Source organism: Magnolia sinica, chromosome 3 (assembly GCF_029962835.1).
Source record: "Magnolia sinica isolate HGM2019 chromosome 3, MsV1, whole genome shotgun sequence".
NCBI lineage: Eukaryota > Viridiplantae > Streptophyta > Magnoliopsida > Magnoliales > Magnoliaceae > Magnolia > Magnolia sinica.
The window spans coordinates 60,537,591-60,561,136 of NC_080575.1; the positions used below are offsets into that span (position 1 = coordinate 60,537,591).

A 23,546-nucleotide genomic window follows, 5' to 3' on the forward strand; every position below is an offset into this window, starting at 1 on the left:
CACATACATAGAATATCTAAACAATCCACCGGGTTGGTCTGACCCAGTGTTCGAAATATCGGCATTGCACAATGTATCGCACCCTTGGGATATAGATACGTATCGGTTATCGCATGGGATATATCGTTTGTATCGCATAATTTATTGCACTTTTTGGGAAACATGGGGAAACATTGGGAAAATGGTTGAATTTTTTAATGAAACTTTGGGGATTGTTAAAAAGGCCCTTAATACACACTTTTAAATCATAACATCTCAAAAAAAAAAGATGCACATAATAAATTTCCTTTGTATAGGGTCTTAAGCTATGCGATGTTTAACTGAACTAACGCAACTATATTTAAATTGAATGCATGATATAAATATATCATAGTCATGTATGAAAACATAGCCAATTCATTGAAAAGGAAAAGAAGAACTGAATAAGTAAATTTTGAGAAATATACATATCAATGATGGGGACTAGTTGTGGTCTAGACCCACATAGAGTTGCGCGGTGGCTCGTAATCATCATCTCCATCTCGACGGGGCCGGGCATAGTACTGCTGCTCTACAAATCGACAATATTGTGCCCAGGTGATAGTAGAGTGGTACCAGTTAAGATACTCCCTGACATAACGCTGGTACTCATCCTCTCTGAACTGAATCAATACGCCTATCAATGGGTACTGCGTAATCGTCACAGTCTGTAACTGATATGGATCTGAGAATGACATATATGAAGTTCCTTCGTATCCATATTGCTGCTCATATCCCTACCCATATGCAGAAGTGAACTCCTGACCATAGTTGAAAAATGATGTGCCGTAACTGCTGGAGTCACTCGTCACATATCCACTAGGTCCATATCCATGTCCATACTGTGGCACAGAACTCGAGCTACTCTCCTGTGTTTGTAATCCAGATTCATGTTGTGGCCTGTAACTCGAGCTCTCCTCCCTCGTCCGTGATCCAAATCTAGAACCACCTCGTCTGCCATGAACGCTTGTGTCCCTCATGCATTTTGCCAGCAACTCCTCAAAATCTGAAAGTTTATGAGTCTGCTTTTCTGCAATAGCTTTTGAAGCGTGTATGTCTTATTGTAAACAAGACGGGGTCGTGGTTCTCCTGGACGAGAACCATGGTCAGGGTCCTGTGTGGAATGATCGAAATTCTCCTCCCCGGTAAAAGGGCTAAGAGGCCTCTTATCCTGACTCCCACCCGCGTTGCCACCACCACCACCATTATCATCCTTACTGTCATCAGAGTCATCGTCACCCTTATCGCCGCCATCATCATCACCAGACTCATTTCCCGCATCACTCTCTGACTCAGTCTCAGTTTCAGACAATGTTTCCCCGCCACATGTCCCGCGTGATAGTGACTGCCCTCCGGACTCCTCGTCAATAGGTCGAATGCCTCATCAGGAGACCTCTGCTGCTCCACATGTGCGTCAACATCAATCCCTTGTCTCTGCTTTTGCTACAATATGTGGCTCTGGTCACCCATCCGAGGTATCTAAGTCATCCAACCTAACCCACTGGTAAACTGGGTCATCCTCCGCATCCTCAGCATATCATGTTGTCCGACCGTCATCAGGTCCAGTGGGTCTTCCTGCGCTTTTCTTCTTCCTTCCAAGCGGAGCAACCTCTCGTAACTTCATATTGTAGTGACAATACACTAGCTTCTGAAGCCTCTCATACCCTATTCTATTACGTTTATTTGTATGTATGAGGAAGAATGTACTCCAATTTCTTTCATAGGGTGACGAGGACACCGTCTGTGCAAACACACGGACAGCCAGTCGTTGTAAAACCTCGCAGTCAGTCCTGTACATGGACCACCATTCGCCTGCATATCATAAGATTCTTTCATTATCCTAGATTTTCCAAAATAATATAAAAGTTAAGTTTACTACAGTGACTCACATGCCATCATGGCGTTCCTTGACTTCACTGCAGGGTGACACCCAAACATTCCAACCACGTCGCGGAATTTAACAATTTGTTGATGTCATATAGCAACCAGAATAAGTATTTAATGATTGAGATGAAGATAAGGAGAATGTAAGTGCGGAACATATTTACCTCACCACCAAAGGTGCCTTTTCCCGGACAGTCGGGGAATAAGTGATCGTACACCTCATGTACAACCCTCTTTAATGAATTATCTTCGAAGAGGTTCTGGCTGTAATGGTATTTGGGATTCAGGAAATACGCTGAAAACCAACATATACACATCAGTACAACCCTCATTTATTATTGCATATGGAAAAAAATCCATATAAGTACTTACCAGCCTGATGTAGTGGGTGAGAAAGCGTCCTTTCCCAACGGTCATCTATTATTGCATGCACCCACTTATATGCATTGGGAGCTTTAACCATGATGGCCTCTTTCATCAGCTGTATAGATGGATACAACGACCCCATTAACGGATTTATCTCATTGTCCACCATCCTCAACACCACATAAATGGGCTCTAGAATACCCACAACACCACGCACTTTATCCCAAAAAGAATTTCCCAGCACCAGCTCCTCGATTCTATAGGTTACTTTCGTCAACCTCTTTTTCCATTCTACGTAATCATGAGGTGAAAAGCTCTCGTAACCCCTGTTTGTGTTTGAGAAGGCTACTTAAGGCGATATAATTTGTGGCGAACCGCATCGCTCCGGGGCTCACTATATCCCCACCACACCTCTCACGCATTGCGGCTAATAACCATGTGTGGTTGTATACAAAGTTTGTGATGAGCCATGCATCAGTAATTACAGTCTTCACTGACGGCCTATCCCCGATCCCCTCCAGCATGAGATCGATGCAATGGGCTGCGCAGGGGATCCAATACATATGATACTTGTTCTGAATATCCTTCCCCGCCTTAACAAATGCACTCCCATTATCCGTAACAAACTGCACAATATTTTTCCTCCTAACATCTTGCATGACGTTGTGCATTAGTTGGTAAATGTAGTTAGAATCCTTGATCTTACTACACGCATCTATACTCTTTAGGAACACCGCCAGTCCCCTGGAATAGACCATAAAATTTATAATCGACATCTTCATTAGTCCGGTCCAACCGTCACACATGACAGTGCAGCCATACATCTCCCATGACTGTCGATACGAATCAACGTATGTCTTCATTTCTGCATGTTCATCATCCAAGTATTTTTCCATAATCTGTGCGAGTGTGGGTGGTTGCACACCCTCACCCCCACGCTGCACTTCACTTAATATATTTTTGAAGTGCGGGCTTGCTGCGGCATTTGCGGGGATTTGATCGTATATAAAAATTTTGCTATAAATTTTCTAACTTTTTTCCTCACATCCCCTCCACTAAACATCTCCTTTATTTTCTTTTGTGTCCCTCCTGCCTCTTTGTACATCCTCGGATCTGAAGGTAGATTCGACACCCACATGTTACTACTCCTGCCCATGCCCCATATTCCTTCCCGCCTACTACCCTCCCTTGATCCACCCCTAACACTCTCCCTTGCTCCACTCCCCCCACCACGCTCATGGATAGACCCCTCACATCTATGCCTACTTGTGTCCCACCTCCTATCCTAATCCCTCTCCCATTGATCCCATGTGGACTCTTGAATTGCGCGTCTGTATTCGGGATCATCATCATTATCATCATCCTCACCTGCATATGGTGGCCGCCCCAACTCCTCCCTAATCTCCCTCTCCCGTGCATGTCGTTCATCTTTTGTCTTCACATTTTTTTTCTTCAATATGGTCGTCATCTGTTCTCGCACATCCTGTGGGCACTTCAGGCAATCCACAACATTGCGATACTCTCCTGCTAAATGCTCCTTTAAGCGGGTTACCCTACCACTCCTTGATACATGGCCACATAAATTACAAATACTCCCGAATTGATTATCGGGAATGGGCCGACCGTTCCTCTACCCTATATCAGGTTGCCTACCTCCTCTTCCTCCCGACATATTTTATCTGTAAAATAATATTTTATTAGTACTTGTTAGGGCCCACCTTGGGGCATGTGCTGTATATCCATGATACTCATCTATTTTGTCAGATTATTTTAAGGAATGGTCCATAAAACACCATCCACATGTACAGTTGTTCATGCATGCAACAATACCACATGTAAAGATGCCAGATACCCTAAGCGTACTAAGTAAATTTTGTGGGATCACCTTCATTTATGCATTTATCCAACCCGTTCATCCATTTCACCATATAATTTTAAGTCTTTAGCCAAAAAATGAAGCTTATTAAAAAATCAAGTGGACCACACCAAGGCAAACGGTGCGAATTGAATGTCTACCATGAAACCCTTATTAGGGTCACAGAATCTCCGCTGCCATCTATGGTGGGTCCAACTGAACTTTAACGGTGGCCTCACAAATTGTTTAACGGTGAAAATCATATTCTTCGCTGCCATCTGTGGTGTGGTCCAGCTGATCTTTGGACATGATTCATTTGTTGGATAATGCTCTAATATGATCTCTAAAAATAGATGAACGGTGTAGATATAATAAATACATCACTTTGGGGCCCATGTAACTTTGATCTCCTTTGAACCGTTCGTACAACTAGAGCTCGAGGAGCGTCAGTGCTCGTCTTTGCACGGAAGTTCCTACGTTGGAAACCTGGGTGGGGCCCAACGTGATGTTTTTGAGAAATCCACCCCATACATCCATTTTTTGAGCTCATCTTAGGACTTGAGACCAAAAGTGAGAAGGATCCAAGACTCAAGTGGGCCGCACTAGAGTAAAAGGTGGGTAGGAAAATTCCTACTATTGAAAACTTTCTGGGGTAGAAAGTGATGTTTACATGACATCCATACCGTTAGTAACGTCATTCCTACTTGGATGAACTGAAAACATAAATATTAGCCTGATTCAAAACTTGTGGCCCACGAATATTTCAACTTTGTACATTCAATACTCACATTTTAGGTCAACTTGAGTATTGGATACGGCTCATTTTAGGCCTACTATGTTAAAAATATCTCAAAAAACGGATAGCCAGGGCAGATTTCTCAAAAACATCATGTTGGGCCCCACCCATGTTTCCAACGCAGGAACTTCCTGCGAAAGGCTTTCGTAGGAAAGGGGCGTTGTGCGGTGGCTCGTAATCATCATCTCTTTTGCTCATATCATTTTAAGGCTTGAACACAAAGCTGTCAGTATCTGTACATCCAAGCTGTCAATCCCTTTTGCTCATATCATTTTAAGGCTTGAACACAAAAATGAGGTAGATCCAACGATCAAGTGGACCACACCAAATACCAAATAATAAGTTTGGTTGCATTTAATAACCATGTGTGTGGTCCATTTTAGCGTTGAATCTGCCTCATTTTGTTTTCATGCTTAAAATAATCTGAGAAAAAGGGATGGATGGCTTAAATGAAGGGAACAAACAAAAATCAGCTTGATCCAAAACTTTAATGGCCCCCAAAATGTTTTTAATGGTCAACGCTCATTCAACACTGTTTCCTTTAATGTGGTCCACTTGAGATTTGGATATACCTCATTTTTAGTTTCACACTGTAAAATGATCTATAAAAAATAGATGGAAGGCATGGATGAAACACACACATCGTGGTGGGGCCCATAGAGCACTAACCACCAGCGAAAGGCTGGTGTTGCGTGGAGTAGCCAATCCGTTTCCGCTATAAATCCTGGCGCGAATTAATCGCTACTGAAGCGACATCACCAAGTTATGTGGGTCCCACCATGATGTATTTTTTCTATCCACACCATCCATCCATTTGAATAGATCATTTTAGGGCATGAGCCAAAAAATGAGTCAGGTCCAAAGCTCGAGTGGACCCCACCACAGAAAATAGTGGAGAGAGTGACATTTACCATTAAAAATTTCTTAAGGGCCACAAGAGATGGATGGTCAAGATGATATTTGTGTTTTCCATTATTCCATATCTTCCTAGACTTGTGAACAGATTAGATCACAAATAAACATTACGATGGGCCCTCAAGAATGCTACGAGTTTCAATGGTGGGCGTCACTCTCTCCGCTTTTTTCTGTGGCGGGGTCCACTAAAGATTTAGATCTACATTGTTTGTGTCATACCCTAAAAAATTATTTCCAAATTAATGGACGGTGTGGATATGACACACATTACTGTGGGACCCACAGAACACGGACACCACTTTATGCGATTGTACAGTGAGTAACTCACTTCACTTAGTGTACTGTGTAAACTCATGTGAGGTCCACCACGATTTATGTATTTTATCTGCTCCGTCCATCCATTTTACCAGATAATTTCAGGGCTTTAGCCCAAAAATAAACCATATACAATGTTTAAATGGGCCACACCTTACAAAACAGTTGAATTGAACCTCCACCGTTAAAACACCCTTTTCGGCCATAGAAGTCTTGGATGATTGGATCAATCTTAAATTCGTATTTTCCCTTCATCCATGTCTATATGATCTTATTAATGGTTTGGATGACTGATAAACATCACTATAGGGCCCAAAAAGGTTTCAATGGTGGAAATCAGTATCACTATCACCACTATTTCCTGTGGTATGATCCACTGCCCGTCTCTAAGTTTTGGGATCAACCCCTTAATTTAGATGGGAAAACAGATGGACGGCGTGGATAGACCACATGCATTAAAGGTGGGCCCAACTAAGTTTACTGAGTACGATAAGAGCGTGCTCAATAAACCAGCTCTTGCGCGATCCCCATTTCACCCCTCCCGCTCCATGTCCTCCATTTTCCCTTTCCGTCACAAGCGCTTTCCCTCTCCTTCATGCAGCGAGGGTTCCGGAGGAGGATTTTTCGTTCCGTTTCCTCAAATCCGGCCTGATTTCTCACCGAATCTCCGAGAAATCCGCACAGGCACACTCCAATCAGCGAAGAAAGAGAGAAATTGAAAAAAATTGTGAGAAAAATTCGAAGAAAGAGGGATACAGATACTTACCTGTCAAATGGCCCACCTCCGATCACCGCTATTAGTCTCTCTCTCTCTCTCTCTCTCTCTCTCTCTCTCTCTCTCTCTCTCTTTTCTAATTCAAATTTTTTTGATTCTCCACAACCTACGGCATCGGCTTTTTATTGTTGTGGGTTGTTGGCTACAGTGGGACTCGTAAGTCCCCTGCAAACGCACCCGTGAGTGTCCGTGACTCTGTTTGTCAATTTCTAACAATAATGGAGGCAGATATACCACGATATCGCACGGTGTGGGTTGTATCGGTGATATCGACGATAATATCGTGTGATATCTGAATTTTTAGATTTTCGGTATCTTCCGGGGGTTATCGGAGGAGTTTCGTCTCGCTGGGGCCCGATACCGATAATATCGGCGGATATATCGGCCGATAATATCGATATTTCGATCACTGGTCTGACCTTCTACATGTTTTCCCAAAAATAAAGTACTGCCCAATCAGTATGTTGGCCCCAATATTACAAACAGGTGGATGGGTTAGAAAACTTCAGCCAAGGTTTTTGAAGCCATACATTTATGTTGCAAAATGTGGCCCACCTGACCGGCGCATCGACCTGATTCCTGGACTAGGAAATAAATAGTGGTGCCAATCTGATAGATGGATTGTATCTAGGAACCATCATGCCATGCTGACGCGTGTGGCGTGTACGTGAGCTTTATTGCACACCCGTATAATATCTATTAGTTAGATTAATTTATATGCTACGATATATCATATTAAAATTTAAATCAACCGAGAAACTGACAGGTACCCGATTAGGTAACCAACACGACCCAATTTTAAAATGGGTCCGAAAATTGGATCCAGACCCATTTAAATCAGATCAGGCTCCCCAGGTACCTGCAGATTCAAGTACCCATAGCTAGCCCCATGGATGACTAGCTTTAGCTCATGTCACATCTGTTAGTTGTGTGACTAATTTTCTTCTAGTAGTTTTAAATATCCAAGTTCTTAAACTTGGTTGAGAGGCTGTTTGTTGGAAAACAGAGATACAGTGAAATGTTTAATTGACAAAACATTTAGGGCAGCGTTTGGATTGTAAGTTACTTTAGACAAGCTACTTACACCTCCAGTAGCTTATCTTGGTTTCTACTTGTCAAGTAAATACACTTATTTCGTAAACAACAAAACTTGTCAGCTATCTTGACAAACAATGCTTTTCTACTTGTCAACTGACATGTAGAAAAGCATGTTTTATTTCCAACATCAAATAAGTATTTATCCCTCTTGAGTTTGTTTGGCCCACCCTCATATGCACTGCCCATCTTATGGGGCCAACCTTTGATGTGGACTGTTCATTGTGTGGGCCACACCTTTTATTGGGCCGTCCATCATGCAGGGCCCACCTTGGACATGGGCTATTCATCATTCAGGGCTGACCTTGGATGCGCACCGTCCATTATATAGGGCCCACTTTTTTGGTCATCCATCATGTGGGGTTCACCTTCAATATCCACCGCCATCATGTGGGCCCCACCTCTGATGTGGGCCACTCATTGACAGGGTCAACCTTTGATGTGGACTATCCACCATGTGGAGCCCACCTTGATGTGGGTCATCCATCCTGTGAAGCCCAACTTTGATGTAGACTGTCCATCGTGTGGACCCCACCTTCGATGCGGACAGTCCATCATGTGGGGCCTCTTTTGATACGGACTATGAGAGGGAGCCTCCTTTATGGACCGTGACTGAGAGAGAAAAGTAGAAAAGTAACAGGTCAAAAAGCTATATAATAAAATAAAATTAAAAAAAAAAACTTGTTGAAACAAGTAGCTTTTGGCATTAAGTTACTTCTATAATGATGCTTACCAAACTAACTAAAGTGAAAAAAATAACTTAATGACTTAAAATAAGTTAAAAAGTAACTTATTTGGTGGTATCCAAACAGGCTCTTAGTGCAGAGCCATATGCTGCCTTGTTCAGCCCCATTTTCACCCAAAAACAACCATTTTCTTGGCTTCCTGCCACATTAAAGATAGAGATTTGCTAAGAGCACACCTGTGTGCAATAAAGTTCAAATGCACACCACACGTGCTAGAATGACGCATAGGTGCGTGATCCAATCCATCCATCAGGTTGCTCTGACCCTGCACATGGTTTCCCAAAAATACATCTGGTCTACTCAGAATGTGGCCCCTAGTATTGGAAAGAGGTGATGGGCTAGAAAATTTCAGCCAAGTTTTTCAGAGCTGTACATTTGTTTTGCAAAGGGTGGCCCACCTGACTGGTGGATTGACCTGATTCTTGGCATAGGGCATCAACGTAAAGGTGCCTTTCTAATGGATGGATGGATCTCAGACCTATCATGCGATGCTGATGCATATGGTGTGTACATGAGCTTTATTGCATATTTGTTTGCTTAAGCAAAGCTCTTAAAGAAGTAAAGGTTGAAACCATTACATATATCATAGCATTGAATGCACCATAAACTCAGAATGGTATGTAAAGTTCATAGACGACAGTTCAGAAATAAATATCATAGCATTCAAAACTTAGGAGAAGATTTTAGTTCTACTCATCAATCGAAAAATAAGTTCAAATCCGATTTAGCAAATCCAATAAGATCTTTTCAAAAAACTTTCACATCTTTTTTTTCTTCTTGTTTTTTTCTTTTTTTCTTTTTTTCTTTTTACATTCCTAATTCTAAACCTAATTGGCAAATCCACGATGAAAACCCTCCCTTATCAGCACAATTCCAGAAAATATCTGCAAATCAAAAGAACAATGATGCGCATAAGTCCAAAGAACGTGGGGAAACTTTCCCAATCGTCACTCTCATCTGAGCATATTATGTTTCTTTGCTTTTTTGGTTCTCAAACAGCACTGATCATTGTTTATGAATTTCTTGAACCAAATGCCTCATGTAGGCTACTTTTAACTGACCAAACTTGTTTACTATTTACTTCCACCAAAGCTCCCACATTTTGAAATATTACTCAGCTCCCTACATCAATGAAAATTGTCGGGACCATTTACATCCTATTCCAATTATGAACCTGTTTTTAAAGGATAATAAGTCAAATTTTAATGAAAGACAGCTTGCCAACAACAACAAAAAAATATATATACAAAGAGAAATACAACTAAAAAAGAAACTCAAAATTATATCCCAACCATAGATACTTTTGCTCCTCCTCAGTGAGCCACGTACTATCTGAAGCTGGGTGTGACTTCCACTTAACCAAGTACTTTTGAAACCCGCAGTCCGACGTTGATACTATCTGATGGTCCAAAATATACTTTATCTCCTCTCTGGGTTTAGCTTGACTTTCTTGCCCTCAAAACCAAGATGTACACACATTCGAACGACCAAATATGGTGACATCTCTGTCATAGAGCCAAGGCCTACCCAGAATGATATGGCCAACATCCATGGGAATAACATCACACCAAAGTGTGTCTTTATATGATCCAAACTGAATAGGAATAAGACAACGGTGTGAGACTGGAATGGAAGTTTCATCAACCCAAGACACTCTATAGGGCTGAAGATGGGCTTCAAGCTTTAAGCCCAAATGGCTTACAGTGCTAGTTAATGCCATGTTGGTACAACTACCACTATCCATGATCATTTTACAGATCTTTTCACCACATTTTGTATTAGTATAGAAGATCGTGTTATGGCATCAATCGTCAGTATTCTTGGCTTGTGCAAAGGCGCAACGCACAACTGCGAGGGTCGCAGACTCTTGCGCTCCCTCTTCCTCATCATTAGGGGTTTCTGCTGGCTTATATTCTTCTCCTTCACCGTCACTCTCTGGGGGCACTACTTATACTTGCCTATCAATAAGGAACATCTTGGTGCCTTCTTTCGTGCCACACTGGTGGGCAAAGTGACCAAATCCCTGACATCTAAAACACCTAGTTGCTTCACTTTTGCACGAACTAGACCCAACAACCTCTTTACCTTTATCATCCTTGAGCCTAGATTGAGAACTACTGAAAGGTTTGTTTTGGTATCCAGTGCTAGGCTTAGCCCCAAAAAGGTTGGTCTTAGCGCTAGAATCGCGAAACTCAAACCGCCTTCCCACAGATGTTTTGAGGTATCGCTCAACCTCCAACACTACGTAATACAACTGTTCAAGAGTGTCTATGTCCTTGGCGAGCAACTCTCTCCTAATGTCGGAACGGAGGCCCGTATTAAATCGAGCAAGAGTGAGTACGGGGTCCTCATCAACTTCACATCGGGTCAAGTACTCTTCGAATTTTTCAATATATTCGGCAACACCGATGGAACCTTGTCGAAGAGACTGTCATTCCTCAACCAACCTCAAGTGATAAGAGAAAGGGAGGTACTTTTCTTTATGAGCCTCTTTCATTTCTCCCCAATAGACTATTGGGAGTTCCCTCGACCTTTCTTTCTTTCGCTCTACAGTAGCCCAAAACCTCTTTGCTTGGCCCACAAGCTTTATCTTGGCGAATCAGACCCAACAAGCATCCGACATATCATACCACTCAAAATAATGGTCCATATCCGCCAACCAATCTAGAAAAGCCTTAAGGTCCAAGTGGCCATCAAACGTAGGGGCCTCTACTCTAACTCCCCGAGGAGTTGCGCGTCTGGGTCATAATGATCACGATGCTCCTCGCGGTGTAGGTGCACGGGTACGTGCCCATGATTGGTCACCTCCATTTGTTGGTCTATCCTCCTGACCACTTGCCCGAGCTTGGGCATCTTCCCCAATGGTGGGGTTTGCTCGGGCGGAGGTATCTAATTGGGTAACGCATACATTAAGCTATTCAAAGTGTTGGTCAATACGTTGTTCCAAGCGCTTACCCAAAGACTCAAACTGCCGGATTATATTGTTCATTGATTCTTGCAATTGCTCCATATTTAGTGTAGGGTGCAAGCCAAAACCACGACCAGTACGTGTGGGCATACAACTACTCACTCAACTCAAAGACCCTCTAACACAACTATATGCACCTAAATGGGACTAAATGATCCTATTGGACGCTATATGAGGGAAGCTACACAATGCTACTAAAATTCCAGCAACCTATTTGCCCAAAGAGTCTGTCAACAGAAAATTCAACCAAGAAATTTGGGGATTTTCTGACAGCAGAAAATTCAGCAGCCCCTAATGTGAATGATGGGTCCTAAACAGCCCTATATGATGAGATTTAATGCAAATTAAACGTGAGTAGACTAAACCCTAAACATGCAGTACAATCCCCTATGAAAAACCTAGGCTCTAATACCAAATTTGATGCAGGACATGGAAATTAAATATGATATGCAAGATTTCAGACTTTAGATCATACTAATTTAGAAACATTCACAAAACTACCACATCCCACATAAAGTCAAGCATTCAACAAGGGGGATCTACAAGGGATCAAGCCTACACATGTTAGGGCTGGATCAATTAAAATTATAGACCAAACAATGATAAAAGGAGAATAGATTCATCCGCACATGCAAAGGATTACTTCCCCAATCCAAAGGATTCATACGTTTCAATTTGGGAAACCCTAGTGTTGCAAAAGTAGAATAGAACTTCGGGATTTGGGATGATCTAGGGTTAGGGTTATAGAAATAAGGTGAGAGAGGAGTGAATGAGGAGGGAAAGAACCTGTAACCAATCCGCACGCGTGGGCAGCAAGCGGGCTTGACGCACGTGTTTGGAGTGTGGCCCGCACGTGTGTGGGGCCCACAAACCCAAAAAGGGCCAACAAGGGGTGGTCGGCCAAGGATGGGCCACCCACACACCAATTTTCAGATCGAACAAATGACTGGTTTGAGCACGGTATTGTGCCGAAGTTTCAGCCCTCCTGCAGGGCCTGATTCTGGAAATTTGTTGTAGAGAAGGATTGTGATGCAGGACATGGAAAATTAAATATGATATGCAACATCTTTTTTTCCATCTTCCCCCACCATCCGTACTTCGAATTTGTCCTTTTGTTGCATCAGATTGACTGCAAAATAACGATGGATTTGAAGGTTAGATGATTGTAGGAGAAGATGAATATGGATGGTAGGAGGTGGGGGCGAATCGGGATGGGTGTGGCTTTCCACCATGATAGTTAGCCCTTCGAAGAAGGGAGGGTTTCACACCCAATTAGGCTCCCACAACTCAGAGATTTAGAGAAGCAGAAAACGCGGAAATTTTATTTCAATCTTCAATGAAAACATCCTACAAGAGGTTGCCTATTTATAAGAAAAACCTATATTCCAAAAGCCACGCCATGTGCGAGACGAAGTAATAAAAAATAACAACTAATCAAAGCAATCTAAACTGTCAATGATATTCCTAATAACAATAATAAGCAAAACCCAAAGTATTAGATTATTTAGAGTAGTGGGCCACGATTATGAGACCCAATGGTGGGATCCCCATGACGATCGAGTCCACTCCAAGGAACCAAGACACAGTCTTTTAACTAGGAGGCCCTCCCTGGACATTGTCATCAATCCAGATCGATGGTGGGGCCCTCTTCCTCCTTGCGTACGTGCGTAGGAGGGGGGCGTGTGTGTGCGCGAGATGTCCACATCAAGACTCCTCACCGGGGGTGATTAATGCAGGGGCACACTCAGGGTGGGCGGCCCGTGTGAGGCGGGTGGCTAGTGTGAGGCGGTACCCATGCGATTTGGGGCCCATGAGAGGGGTTCGGCCGAGGTCCTAACCCATGAGATGTGAGGCCTAAGCTATGAGATAAAGGGATTGATTCGCCATGCTTAGTTCGAGCTTTTAGAGCAAGTGGTTAATTGTCCTGCATCAAAAAGCCTAAGGGGTCATTTGACACCTTGGATTTGGAGGTAAATGGGTGTATTTCAAATCCAAGTAGCTACTTCTTGCATTTAGCAGCCTTGGATTTGGCGGTAAATGGAACCAGAGGGTGTGATTTGAAATCTCAGCAAAATGCTATGATTTTGGTGTAATCCAAATTAAATGCCTTTTTTAGCTCCTTTTTAAAGGTAGAAGAGTCGCATGTATAATAAAGGTGTCACTAAGCTACTAATCTACTATACATGTGGCACTCTGATGATACCTCAAAACAATCCAATTTTCTGATGCAACACCAAAATCACATCAATAGAATGATCCGAACCATCCAAACATTGGAAATCTAAATGGATGGTTAGAAAACGTCGGTGAGTAGCTTATTGGTGATCCTTACATTTGTGGCCCACTGATGGGGACATCTCACGCATACATGCACGCACATCGCCTCACCTACGCACGTACGCACGGAGTAGGAGGGCCCCACCATCGATCTGTCTCGATGACGACGTCCAGGAAGGGCCTCCTACCTAGAAGACGAAGTTTGATTCAAAAGATTGGGCCCGATAATCAAGAAAAGTCCATCGTGGGATCTCATGATCGTGGCCCACTCGTCAAATTGATTTCATATTTTAGGTTTTGCTTATTGTTATTATTTAGAACATTGTGAACGCTTTAGATTTCTCTGTTTGGTTTTTATTTTAGTTTACTTCATCGCCAAGTAATAGGTTGTGCACATGGTGCGAGTTTTGGGGTATAGGATTTTCCCTATAAATAGGCACCCCTTGTATTTCTTTTGATTCATTGAAGTTAATAAAAAAATTCCTACTTTATTTTTCTGCTCTCTTCGTGAGTTGTGGAAGAATTCAAAAGTGGGTGCGAAGCCCTCCCTTTTCGAAGGGCTAACTACCGTGGTGCGAAGCCACATCGATCCCGATTCACCCCCATCCTCCATCATCTTTTCTTCCATCTTCCCCCACCATCCGTACTTCGAATTCGTCCTTTTGTTGGATCAGATTTCTTCATTACAGTAGGTTTCCAGATTTTGGCCCGCAGGCGAGCTGAAACTTCGGCGGAGCACCACGCACAAACCGTACATCGGATCGAGCTGAGATTTTGGAGTTTTGGAGACCATCCCTGGCCGACCAGGGCCAAGGTGGCCTTTTTCTGAATAGTGGGCCCCACACACGTGCGGCCGGGATCACACGCACGTCCGTCTGGCCATTGTTGCTGTCCACACGCGGGATCGTCTTTTGGCTCAGGTTTTTATCCTCTTTTATCCTCTCATAGCCGTTTTTCATGAATCCTAACCTAGATTACGTTTTCCCTAAGTTATTTGCCAATTTTCTTACCCTAGGGTTCCCCGACTTAGAATTTCTAAATCCCTTGGATTAGGGACTGATTACTATGTATGCGTAGATGATTATTTCTTATCTTTGAGTATTGTTTGGTTCATATTTTTTATTGATTCAGCCCTATCATGTGTAGGCCTGGACCCGCATAGATTCCCCTTAATTAAATGTTTAGACTTTTATGTGGGATATGGAATTTGTGTAATTGTTTCTGAACTAACGTGATCTTAAGCCTGAAATCTCGCATATCATATTTAATTTTCACGTCCTGCATCAAATTTGGTATCAGAGCCTAGGGTTCTTGTAGGGGAATTCACCATATATTTAGGGTTTAGTTTGTTTGAGTCATTAATGCATCCAGTCCATCATATATAGCTGCTAGAAAACTGTAGTCCCTGATATAGATAGCTGAATTTTCGTAACGGTGTGTAGTCTCCTTCATATAGAGTTTCGTAGGGTCATTTAGATTTTAGATGCATATAGTCGGCATAGAAAGTCCTTAGGTTGAGTTAGCCAGTGTATGCCCACACGTACGGGTCATGGTTTTGGCTTGCACCCTACACTAAACATGGAGCAACTGCTAGAGTAAATGAACAAGTTATCCCAGCAAATCGAGTATTTGGGTAAGTGCTATGAACAATATATAGACTAACGCTTTGATCAATTTGATGCGCGCATTACCTAACTAAAGGCCTCTGCCAGGACAAATCCCAACATTGGGGTAGATGTTCAATCTCAGGCAGGTGGCCAGGAGGATAGACCAATGAATGGAGGTGACCAAGGAATCAGTCATGGGCATGCACCCGTGCACCCACCCCAACAGGGGGCATCAAGACCACTATTTTGAGTGGCACAATACGTACGGTCTTGTGGCTAGAGAGAGTACCCCAGAGGCTAGTATAGAGTTACCCACTGAGGCCATTCTGGTAGTAGATGAGTTTCGTGATGTCTTTCCTGATGATCTATCGGATGAGTCTCCTCCTAGGAGGGATATAGAGCACACCAGAACATGGAACACCGTGATACCTACAGCCGAGTTTGCGTTTAATAGTTCTGTCGATAGGTCCACAGGTCTCAGTCCTTATGAAGTCGTTACTGGTTATAAACCTGAGAAACCTATTGATCTTTTCCCTATGTCACTGTCCCATAGGCCGTCAAAGCCTGCAGAGTCTTTTGTGCATCACATTCATTCATGGCATCAAGAAATCAAGCAGAAGATCACTACTAGTAATGAACATTACAAATTTTCTACAGACCAGCATAAATGTTTCAAAGAATTTAATGTAAGGGACTCTGTGATGGTCCGCATCAGGCCCGAGCGGTATCCTCCGGGGGACGTTCATAAGTTACACGCGCGTAGTGCTGGACCCGTCAAAATTATAAAACGAAACGGTCTCAATGCGTATGTGGCAAATCTTCCACCCTCCATGGGAATTAGTTCCACATTCAATGTGGAGGATCTAGTTGCATCTCAAGGGGTCATTGATGCATTGTCTAGCCTTTCGCCTAACCATCCTGATTCATCAGACCTTTCCATTGATCCATGGCCCCCTCTCGACCCATTTTCCCAGCCTCTACCTCTCATACCTATCCGTCCTGACCCATCTTCCCAGTTACTACGTCCCATATCTACCCCTCCCGACCCATTTTTCCAACCTCTACCTCCCATACCTATCCGTTCCGACCCACTTACCCGTCCCGACCCATTTTCTCAGCCTCTACCTTCCATGCCTATTCTTCCTGACATTTCTTCTCAGTCACTCCCTGCTATACCTAACCTTCACACACCCAGAGAGGAAATAGAGGATATCCTGGACCACCAGATAGTTTTAACATCGGACGACAAGATTCAGAAGTACCTGGTCAAGTGGAAGTCACGCCCAGCTTCAAACAGCACGTGGCTCACTGCGGAGGAGCTTCAGAGACTTGATCTTGACGTCCTGGAGTGGTTCAGGAGTTTTATTTCGCTAGTGGCGAAATCTTCGCAGCCGAGGAGAATTGATGGGGACATCTCGCGCATACGTGCACGCACGCCGCCTCACCTACGCACGTACGCACGGAGTAGGAGGGCCCCACCATCGATCTGTCTCGATGACGACGTCCAGGGAGAGCCTCCTACCTAGAAGACGAAGTTTGGTTCAAAAGATTAGGCCCGATAATTAAGAAAAGCCCATCATGAGATCTCACGATCGTGGCCCACTCGTCAGATTGATTTCATATTTTAGGTTTTGCTTATTGTTATTATTTAGAACATTGTGAACACTTTAGATTTCTCTGTTTGGTTTTTATTTTAGTTTACTTCATCGCCAAGTAATAGGTTGCACACATGGTGCGAGTTTTGGGGTATAAGATTTTCCCTATAAATAGGCACCCCTTGTAGTTCTTTTGATTCATTGAAGTTAATAAAAAAATTCCTGCTTTATTTTTATGCTCTCTTCGTGGGTTGTGGAAGAATTCAAGAGTGGGTGCGAAGCCCTCCCTTTTCGAAGGGCTAACTACCATGGTGCGAAGCCACATCGATCCCGATTCACCCCCATCCTCTATCTTTTTTTCCATCTTCCCCCACCATCCGTACTTCGAATTCTTCCTTTTGTTGCATCAGATTTCTTCATTACAGCAGGTTTCCAGATTTCAGCCCGCAGGCGAGCTGAAACTTCGGCGAAACACCACGCACAAACTGTATATCGGATCGAGCTGAGATTTTGGGGTTTTGGAGACCATCTCTAGCCGACCAGGGCCAAGGTGGCCTTTTTCTGAATAGTGGGCCCCACACACGTGCGGTCGGGATCACACGCACGTCCTTCTGGCCATTGTTGTTGTCCACACACGGGATCGTCTTTTGGCTCAGGTTTTTATCCTCTTTTATCCTCTCATAGCCGTTTTTCATGAAACCTAGCCCTAGATTACGTTTTCCCTGAGTTATTTGCCAATTTTCTTACCTTAGGGTACCCCGAATTGGAATTTCTGAATCCCTTGGATTAGGGACTGATTACTATGCATGCGTGGATGATTATTTCTTATCTTTGAGTATTATTTGGTTCATAATTTTTGTTGATCCAGCCCAATCATGTGTAGGCCTGGACCTACATAGATTCCCCTTAATTGAATGTTTGAACTTTCATATGGGATATGGAATTTGTGTAATTGTTTCTGAACTAACGTGATCTTAAGCTTGAAATCTCGCATATCATATTTAATTTTCATGTCCTGCATCATCTTATGTCTTTAGTCTACCCAAATGTCCATGCTAATCCTCCTACGCGCGCCCATCTCCCAAAACCCAAATCTCTCTCTCTCTCTCTCTCTCTCTCTCACACACACACACACACACACACACACACACACAAAAAAAATTTAGGTTATGAAAGTTGATTTAGTTAATCAGATCCATGCCCTATGAATATACTAAAGAATTCCAATGCATTCCAAATACAAGCTCCCAAATGTAAGATTTGGATTCCGGTGCATTTCAACCAAACACGACTGAGGATTCAGAATCACCTTAATTTCAATGTAATTGTGATTTGGATTCCAATGCATGCCAAATCCCAAGCTCCCAAATGGACCATAAAAGCCATGTGAGATGTGACAACTCTTCTTTCCACTATCTCCCTACTTTTTCCTTACACGAAGAATCTCTCTCTCTCTCTCTCTCTCTCTCTCTCTCTCTCTCTCTCTCTACTCCATGCCTTTCCTCTTCTCTACCAAAATCGACATTCAAGGGGAAACTTTTTCCAATCACTCGTTTGTGCATTTACATTTCTTCCCCTTTGGGTTCTTCAACGACACAGATCCTTGTTTATTAATTTCTTTGAACCAAAGGCACCACGTAGGCCACTCTAACTGACCACCCTTCATTTTACTGTAGTTCTAGTGAAGCCCACACATTTTGAAAAATTCCTCAGCTTCCTACATCAAAGAAAATTCATAGCCGGTGGTTAGTTTTATATCCTTTTCCAATTATGCACTTTTAAAAGCTAACAGAAATAGTATAGGAAGCCTAACACCCTCATTAATTTCTCCCTACTCTTTCCATGTTAAAAGAATCTATATCCACCCCATGCCTTTGCTCTTCCCTCCCAACATTCAAGGTGAGCTCTTCTACCCAAACACAACATCAAGATGAGCTCCTCTATCTAATAGGCTTCCATCCAATATGAGCTCCTCCACCCAAATACAACATCAATAGGAGCCTAATAGGCTTCCATCCAATATGTGCCATACAAACGGAGAGCTAACAGCATTCTTCAATGAAATCATTCGAAAAATTGAGTCTGTTCAAAGACTCGTGCATTCTTCCATTTTATATTGGCCAATGATAGTGAATCAGTGCCAGCCATGCAGTTGAACTTGTTGTAGGCATTCCACAATTCCAACTTCAAAACTCTCACCTATCAGAAGACCTAGTTATCATTTTACTCATTTTCCCCTCTTTAGCATGACATTCACCCACAATTCTTCCACTCTTGGAGTTGATAAGAGTATGACGCCACCAACTCAATAGAAGTATATTAACAGAAAAAAAAAGTTACAAATAACACCTGACAACTTTCTTTTTAACAAGCTCCTCACAAACTGTGACAATTTTGATATGAAGAAGATCAATCATTCATTGATTAGAGTATTCAAATTTTAAAAATGCAATTCATACAATTTCGAACTGACCTGATTAAGTACTCCCTTTGGTGACATCTCTGTTGTCCAAAGGCTTTCCAAATTGTAATAAGATCTTGCCTTCTCATCAAGAGCATGAACTATCACAGTGCCTGAGTCACAAGATACAGAGGAAACGTAAATGACAAATACAGATACGCTAAACAGCAAAACAACAATAATGATTAAACATAACAAGCAAATAATTCAGGCGACTCCTACCGCAACAGCCATAAACTAAACCAAAAATTCTCCATAGGTATGTGAATGGCTTAGGATCCAGGGTGCATCCAGTGCCAGTCATTAAATGGCTTGACTTCATAAACCCTTGACTGGTGGAATATGGCAGTCCTCTTTGTTGATGTATGGTTACACTCGTTATAAGTCACAACCATCCATTTCATCGCCAGTTTCAGAAAGCAAGTATACTCAGACCAGTGGTCCAGAAGAAAGAATAAATGACATAGATTAGAAACATCCCATCACTTCAACTTCTTAAAATCAGCCCATCCAAGAAGTGGCCCACTAGTTGGTCAGATTAAATTGATCAACAAGCTCACCAATCTTATGAGTTAGGGTTGATAACATACTATAAATGGTGCTAGGTGCATACTGGATCCGCCATCCTTACAAAGCTGCCCCTGAGACTGGCACACATTTGCAGAAAATATTCCACGATAAAAGAGACTCCAGCCCAGATGTAATTATGTCAATGCAATACATACCAGAATCAATGACAATCCACTTTCCTCCTTCCTGGCCTTCCACACTAGGTAACAGGAGCCGGTCAGCCCCTTTTTGCTTCTGTTTCACCTGATCACAAAATAACCAAAGATAAGTTTCAGTGATGAGAGAACTTCGATTCATGCTTCCAAAGAAAGAACATAAAATTATGAATCCGTGATATCTGTCCCCAAAAGTTAGTACAGAAAAAGCATCAGGAGTTCTTGCTAGAAGGCATTATCTCAATTGTATAATACATCCTAAGGAACCAAACACAGTGGCAAGTATGATTGTAACACAGCAAGCCATATCCAACCAAACACATGTGAGATGGTAATGCAGGGGCATTTTCACACCAGGCTCAAGTGAGGTGACCTGTGGGATGCAGGGGCACACTCAGCGTGGGTGACCCGTGTGAGGCGGGCCCCACCCATGCGAGGTGGGTGGCTCATGTGAAGCGGAACCCATGTGAAGTAGGGCCCACAAGGAGGGTTCGGCCGAGGTCCTAACCCATGCGATGTGGGGCCTGGGCTATGAGATAAAGGGACTAATTCGCCATACTCTATCGGTTCGAGCTTTTAGAGCAAGCGGCTAATTGTCCTGCATCAAAGTGGTATCAGAGCGGGGGTGTCTCGTGTTCGAGACTCCTCACCGGAGGTGATTAATGCAAGGGCATTTTCACACTGGGCTCGAGTGGGGTGGCCTGTGGGATGCAGGGGCACACTCGGGGTGGGCGGCCCGTGTGAGGCAGGTGGCTCGTGTGAGGCGGGCCCCACCCATGCGAGGTGGATGGCTTGTGTGAAGCAAAACCCATTTGAAGTGGAGCCTACAAGGGGGGTTCGGCCGAGGTCTTAACCCATGCGATGTGGGGCCTAGGTTATGAGATAAAGGGATTAATTCGCCATGCTCTATCAGTTCGAGCTTTTAGAGCAAGTGGCTAATTGTCCTGCATCAGATGGCCTTCCACAATGATTTTTGGAGCATGCCCCTGAACTGGGTACCAGTCTGAACCAGCAGCCAGCATAAAGCTAACAGCAACTGGCAACCTCCAGTGTTTTAGGCACTGTTTGGAATAGGGTACAAATTGCCATCGTGTCATGTTTAAACAGCCCAACTCAAAAGTCGAAACTGGCTCTTGCTTGCGAATTGCAAAATCCCATATTAACTAGAGCAAGCTGAACAAGGCCTAACTGGGATGCCTAGCTAGAAAGCCTAACCACAGTCCTGGGACTGTGTATTTAACTCACAGACTGGCCCTGGACAAGCCTCAACCCAGCCCACCCTGGCCCTTTTACATGCGTCATTGCAATGCCTGCTACTGCTACTTCTGCATGAAGTGCAATATGCTTTGTTGTATGTAAAAGCATGGTCGCTACTACTTTGCACTGACACATCCATCTGCTGCTGCAACAACACCATGACTATCCTATATTCTCAAAGTAACTGCTGCACTAATTTAAACTTTAAAATGGCTTCATGTGTGCATGTGCCACAACTCATAATTTTATAAACTAATTATTATGTAATCATACATGAGAAGGTGTGTCAAGTCCAACCAGTTGGACCACAAGTTCCTGTCCACCCAGTAGATAACATCCAACTTTCATGTGTGTGCAACATCTGACCCATCCGATAGGTTGTCTGCAACTCTGCATCATGAGGATCACATTGTGCAAAAACCAGTCACATCCACTCACTGAGTGAACCACACTTGTATTTTGTTATTTATCAATGGCTAGACATCACTTTCTATGTTATAGCTTACCTGATGAATGGATGGAGCTGAGTTTTGCTTAAGGTGGTCCTCATGGTGGGACCAGCTTCTTGGAAGAGTTAGATGTCGCACACAAATGATAGGTTGGAATTTATTCATTGGGTGAACCGTAAATTATGGTCCATTCAGTTGGACTTAAGTCATTCTCTTCACATTATCCATAAACTGCATTATAAACTGGAATTAGTGAAAAGATAAGACACCTTAGAAATACACCCTCGCCAATGATAACTTTGTAGTTTCTTTCTATTTCTTTTTCTTTTTTTTTTCTTTTTTCTTTTTCCCTCTTTTTTAGGGTAAGGTGGGCAGAACCCAAGACCTCAACGTTGAAACAAACCATCTGCCATGAGTACAAGCTCGTACTTAGTTCTTCTTATTCTTCTGATGATATAACCCTTTATAACCTAATTAGAAAAGAACTACCACAAACACTTCACATGCTAAATGAGCAAATGATAAGAACTACACAGATTTTAAGTTTGACACAAAAACAAATGTCAATCATTATCATAGCCTTGTCCCAGCCAGTGTTTGCAATATCGATAATATTGGCTTATCGTTATCGCTGGCCAGCAAGACGAAACCCATCAAAAGTCCCAGGGGAAAAAAAAAAGAACAAAATTCTTTGTATTGTGTGATATATCGCACGATTTTTTGCAAAATCCCCGATATTAACGATACTATCGCACATCACGGAGTCAACAACCAATCGAGGAGAGAATTTCAATGATAAAAGGCCAGGAATGTTAGGTTTGCAATATTACCGAAATTTTGAAAAAAAAAATCCAAATGAAAAAAAGAGGGAAAAGCTTTCAATCAATGTAAGAGAGGGGAATTCGGTACTTGCAGAAGATGCGAGCATGATTGGAAGCTGAATTTGGTGGGCCACTCGATCGAGAGGTAGCGGTGCACCATAAGTGAGAAAAAACCTCGATTTTCCTATTTTTTTGTCGAATAGGGGAGAGATTTTCTGCGAAATGGAGCTTTTGGCAAAAAATCTACCAAAATGATGGGGATTTGGGATTTAGGGTTCTGGAAGGACCAAAACCCTTTTGTGTTGTGAAAATGGCTTCCGATGCCATTTATGGAAGCGGATCAGGTGGTGTACCACACACCAATGACCTGGCTGGTGAGTTGACAAGTTCTGTGGGCCCCACCATGAGGTACGTGTTATATCCAAATCGTTTGTCCATTCTGCGAGATCGTTCCCAGTGTTGAGCCCAAAAATAAGACAAATCCAATGACCAAGTGAACCACACCGCAGAAAGTAGTGGGAGATTGAATGTCTTCCATTGAAACCTTCTTGGGTCATAGAAGTTTTCGATCAATCTAATATTTGCTTTTGCTCTTCGTGTGGCCTTATGAACAGATTGGAT

At 42.9% G+C, this 23,546-nt stretch overlaps 1 protein-coding gene across 1 annotated transcript in view; it reads right to left on the bottom strand.

The window, feature by feature from the left end:
• LOC131239952 (protein Iojap-related, mitochondrial) overlaps positions 1–23,546 on the bottom strand; it is a 43,675-nt gene that overhangs the window by 6,107 nt on the left and 14,022 nt on the right. The window contains exons 2-3 of the mRNA XM_058237908.1: positions 20,399–20,486; positions 19,686–19,786 (exon numbers count right to left, since the gene is read on the bottom strand). Of these exons, the coding sequence (XP_058093891.1) occupies positions 19,686–19,786; positions 20,399–20,486 (189 nt within the window). The remainder of the gene's footprint in view (positions 1–19,685; positions 19,787–20,398; positions 20,487–23,546) is intronic.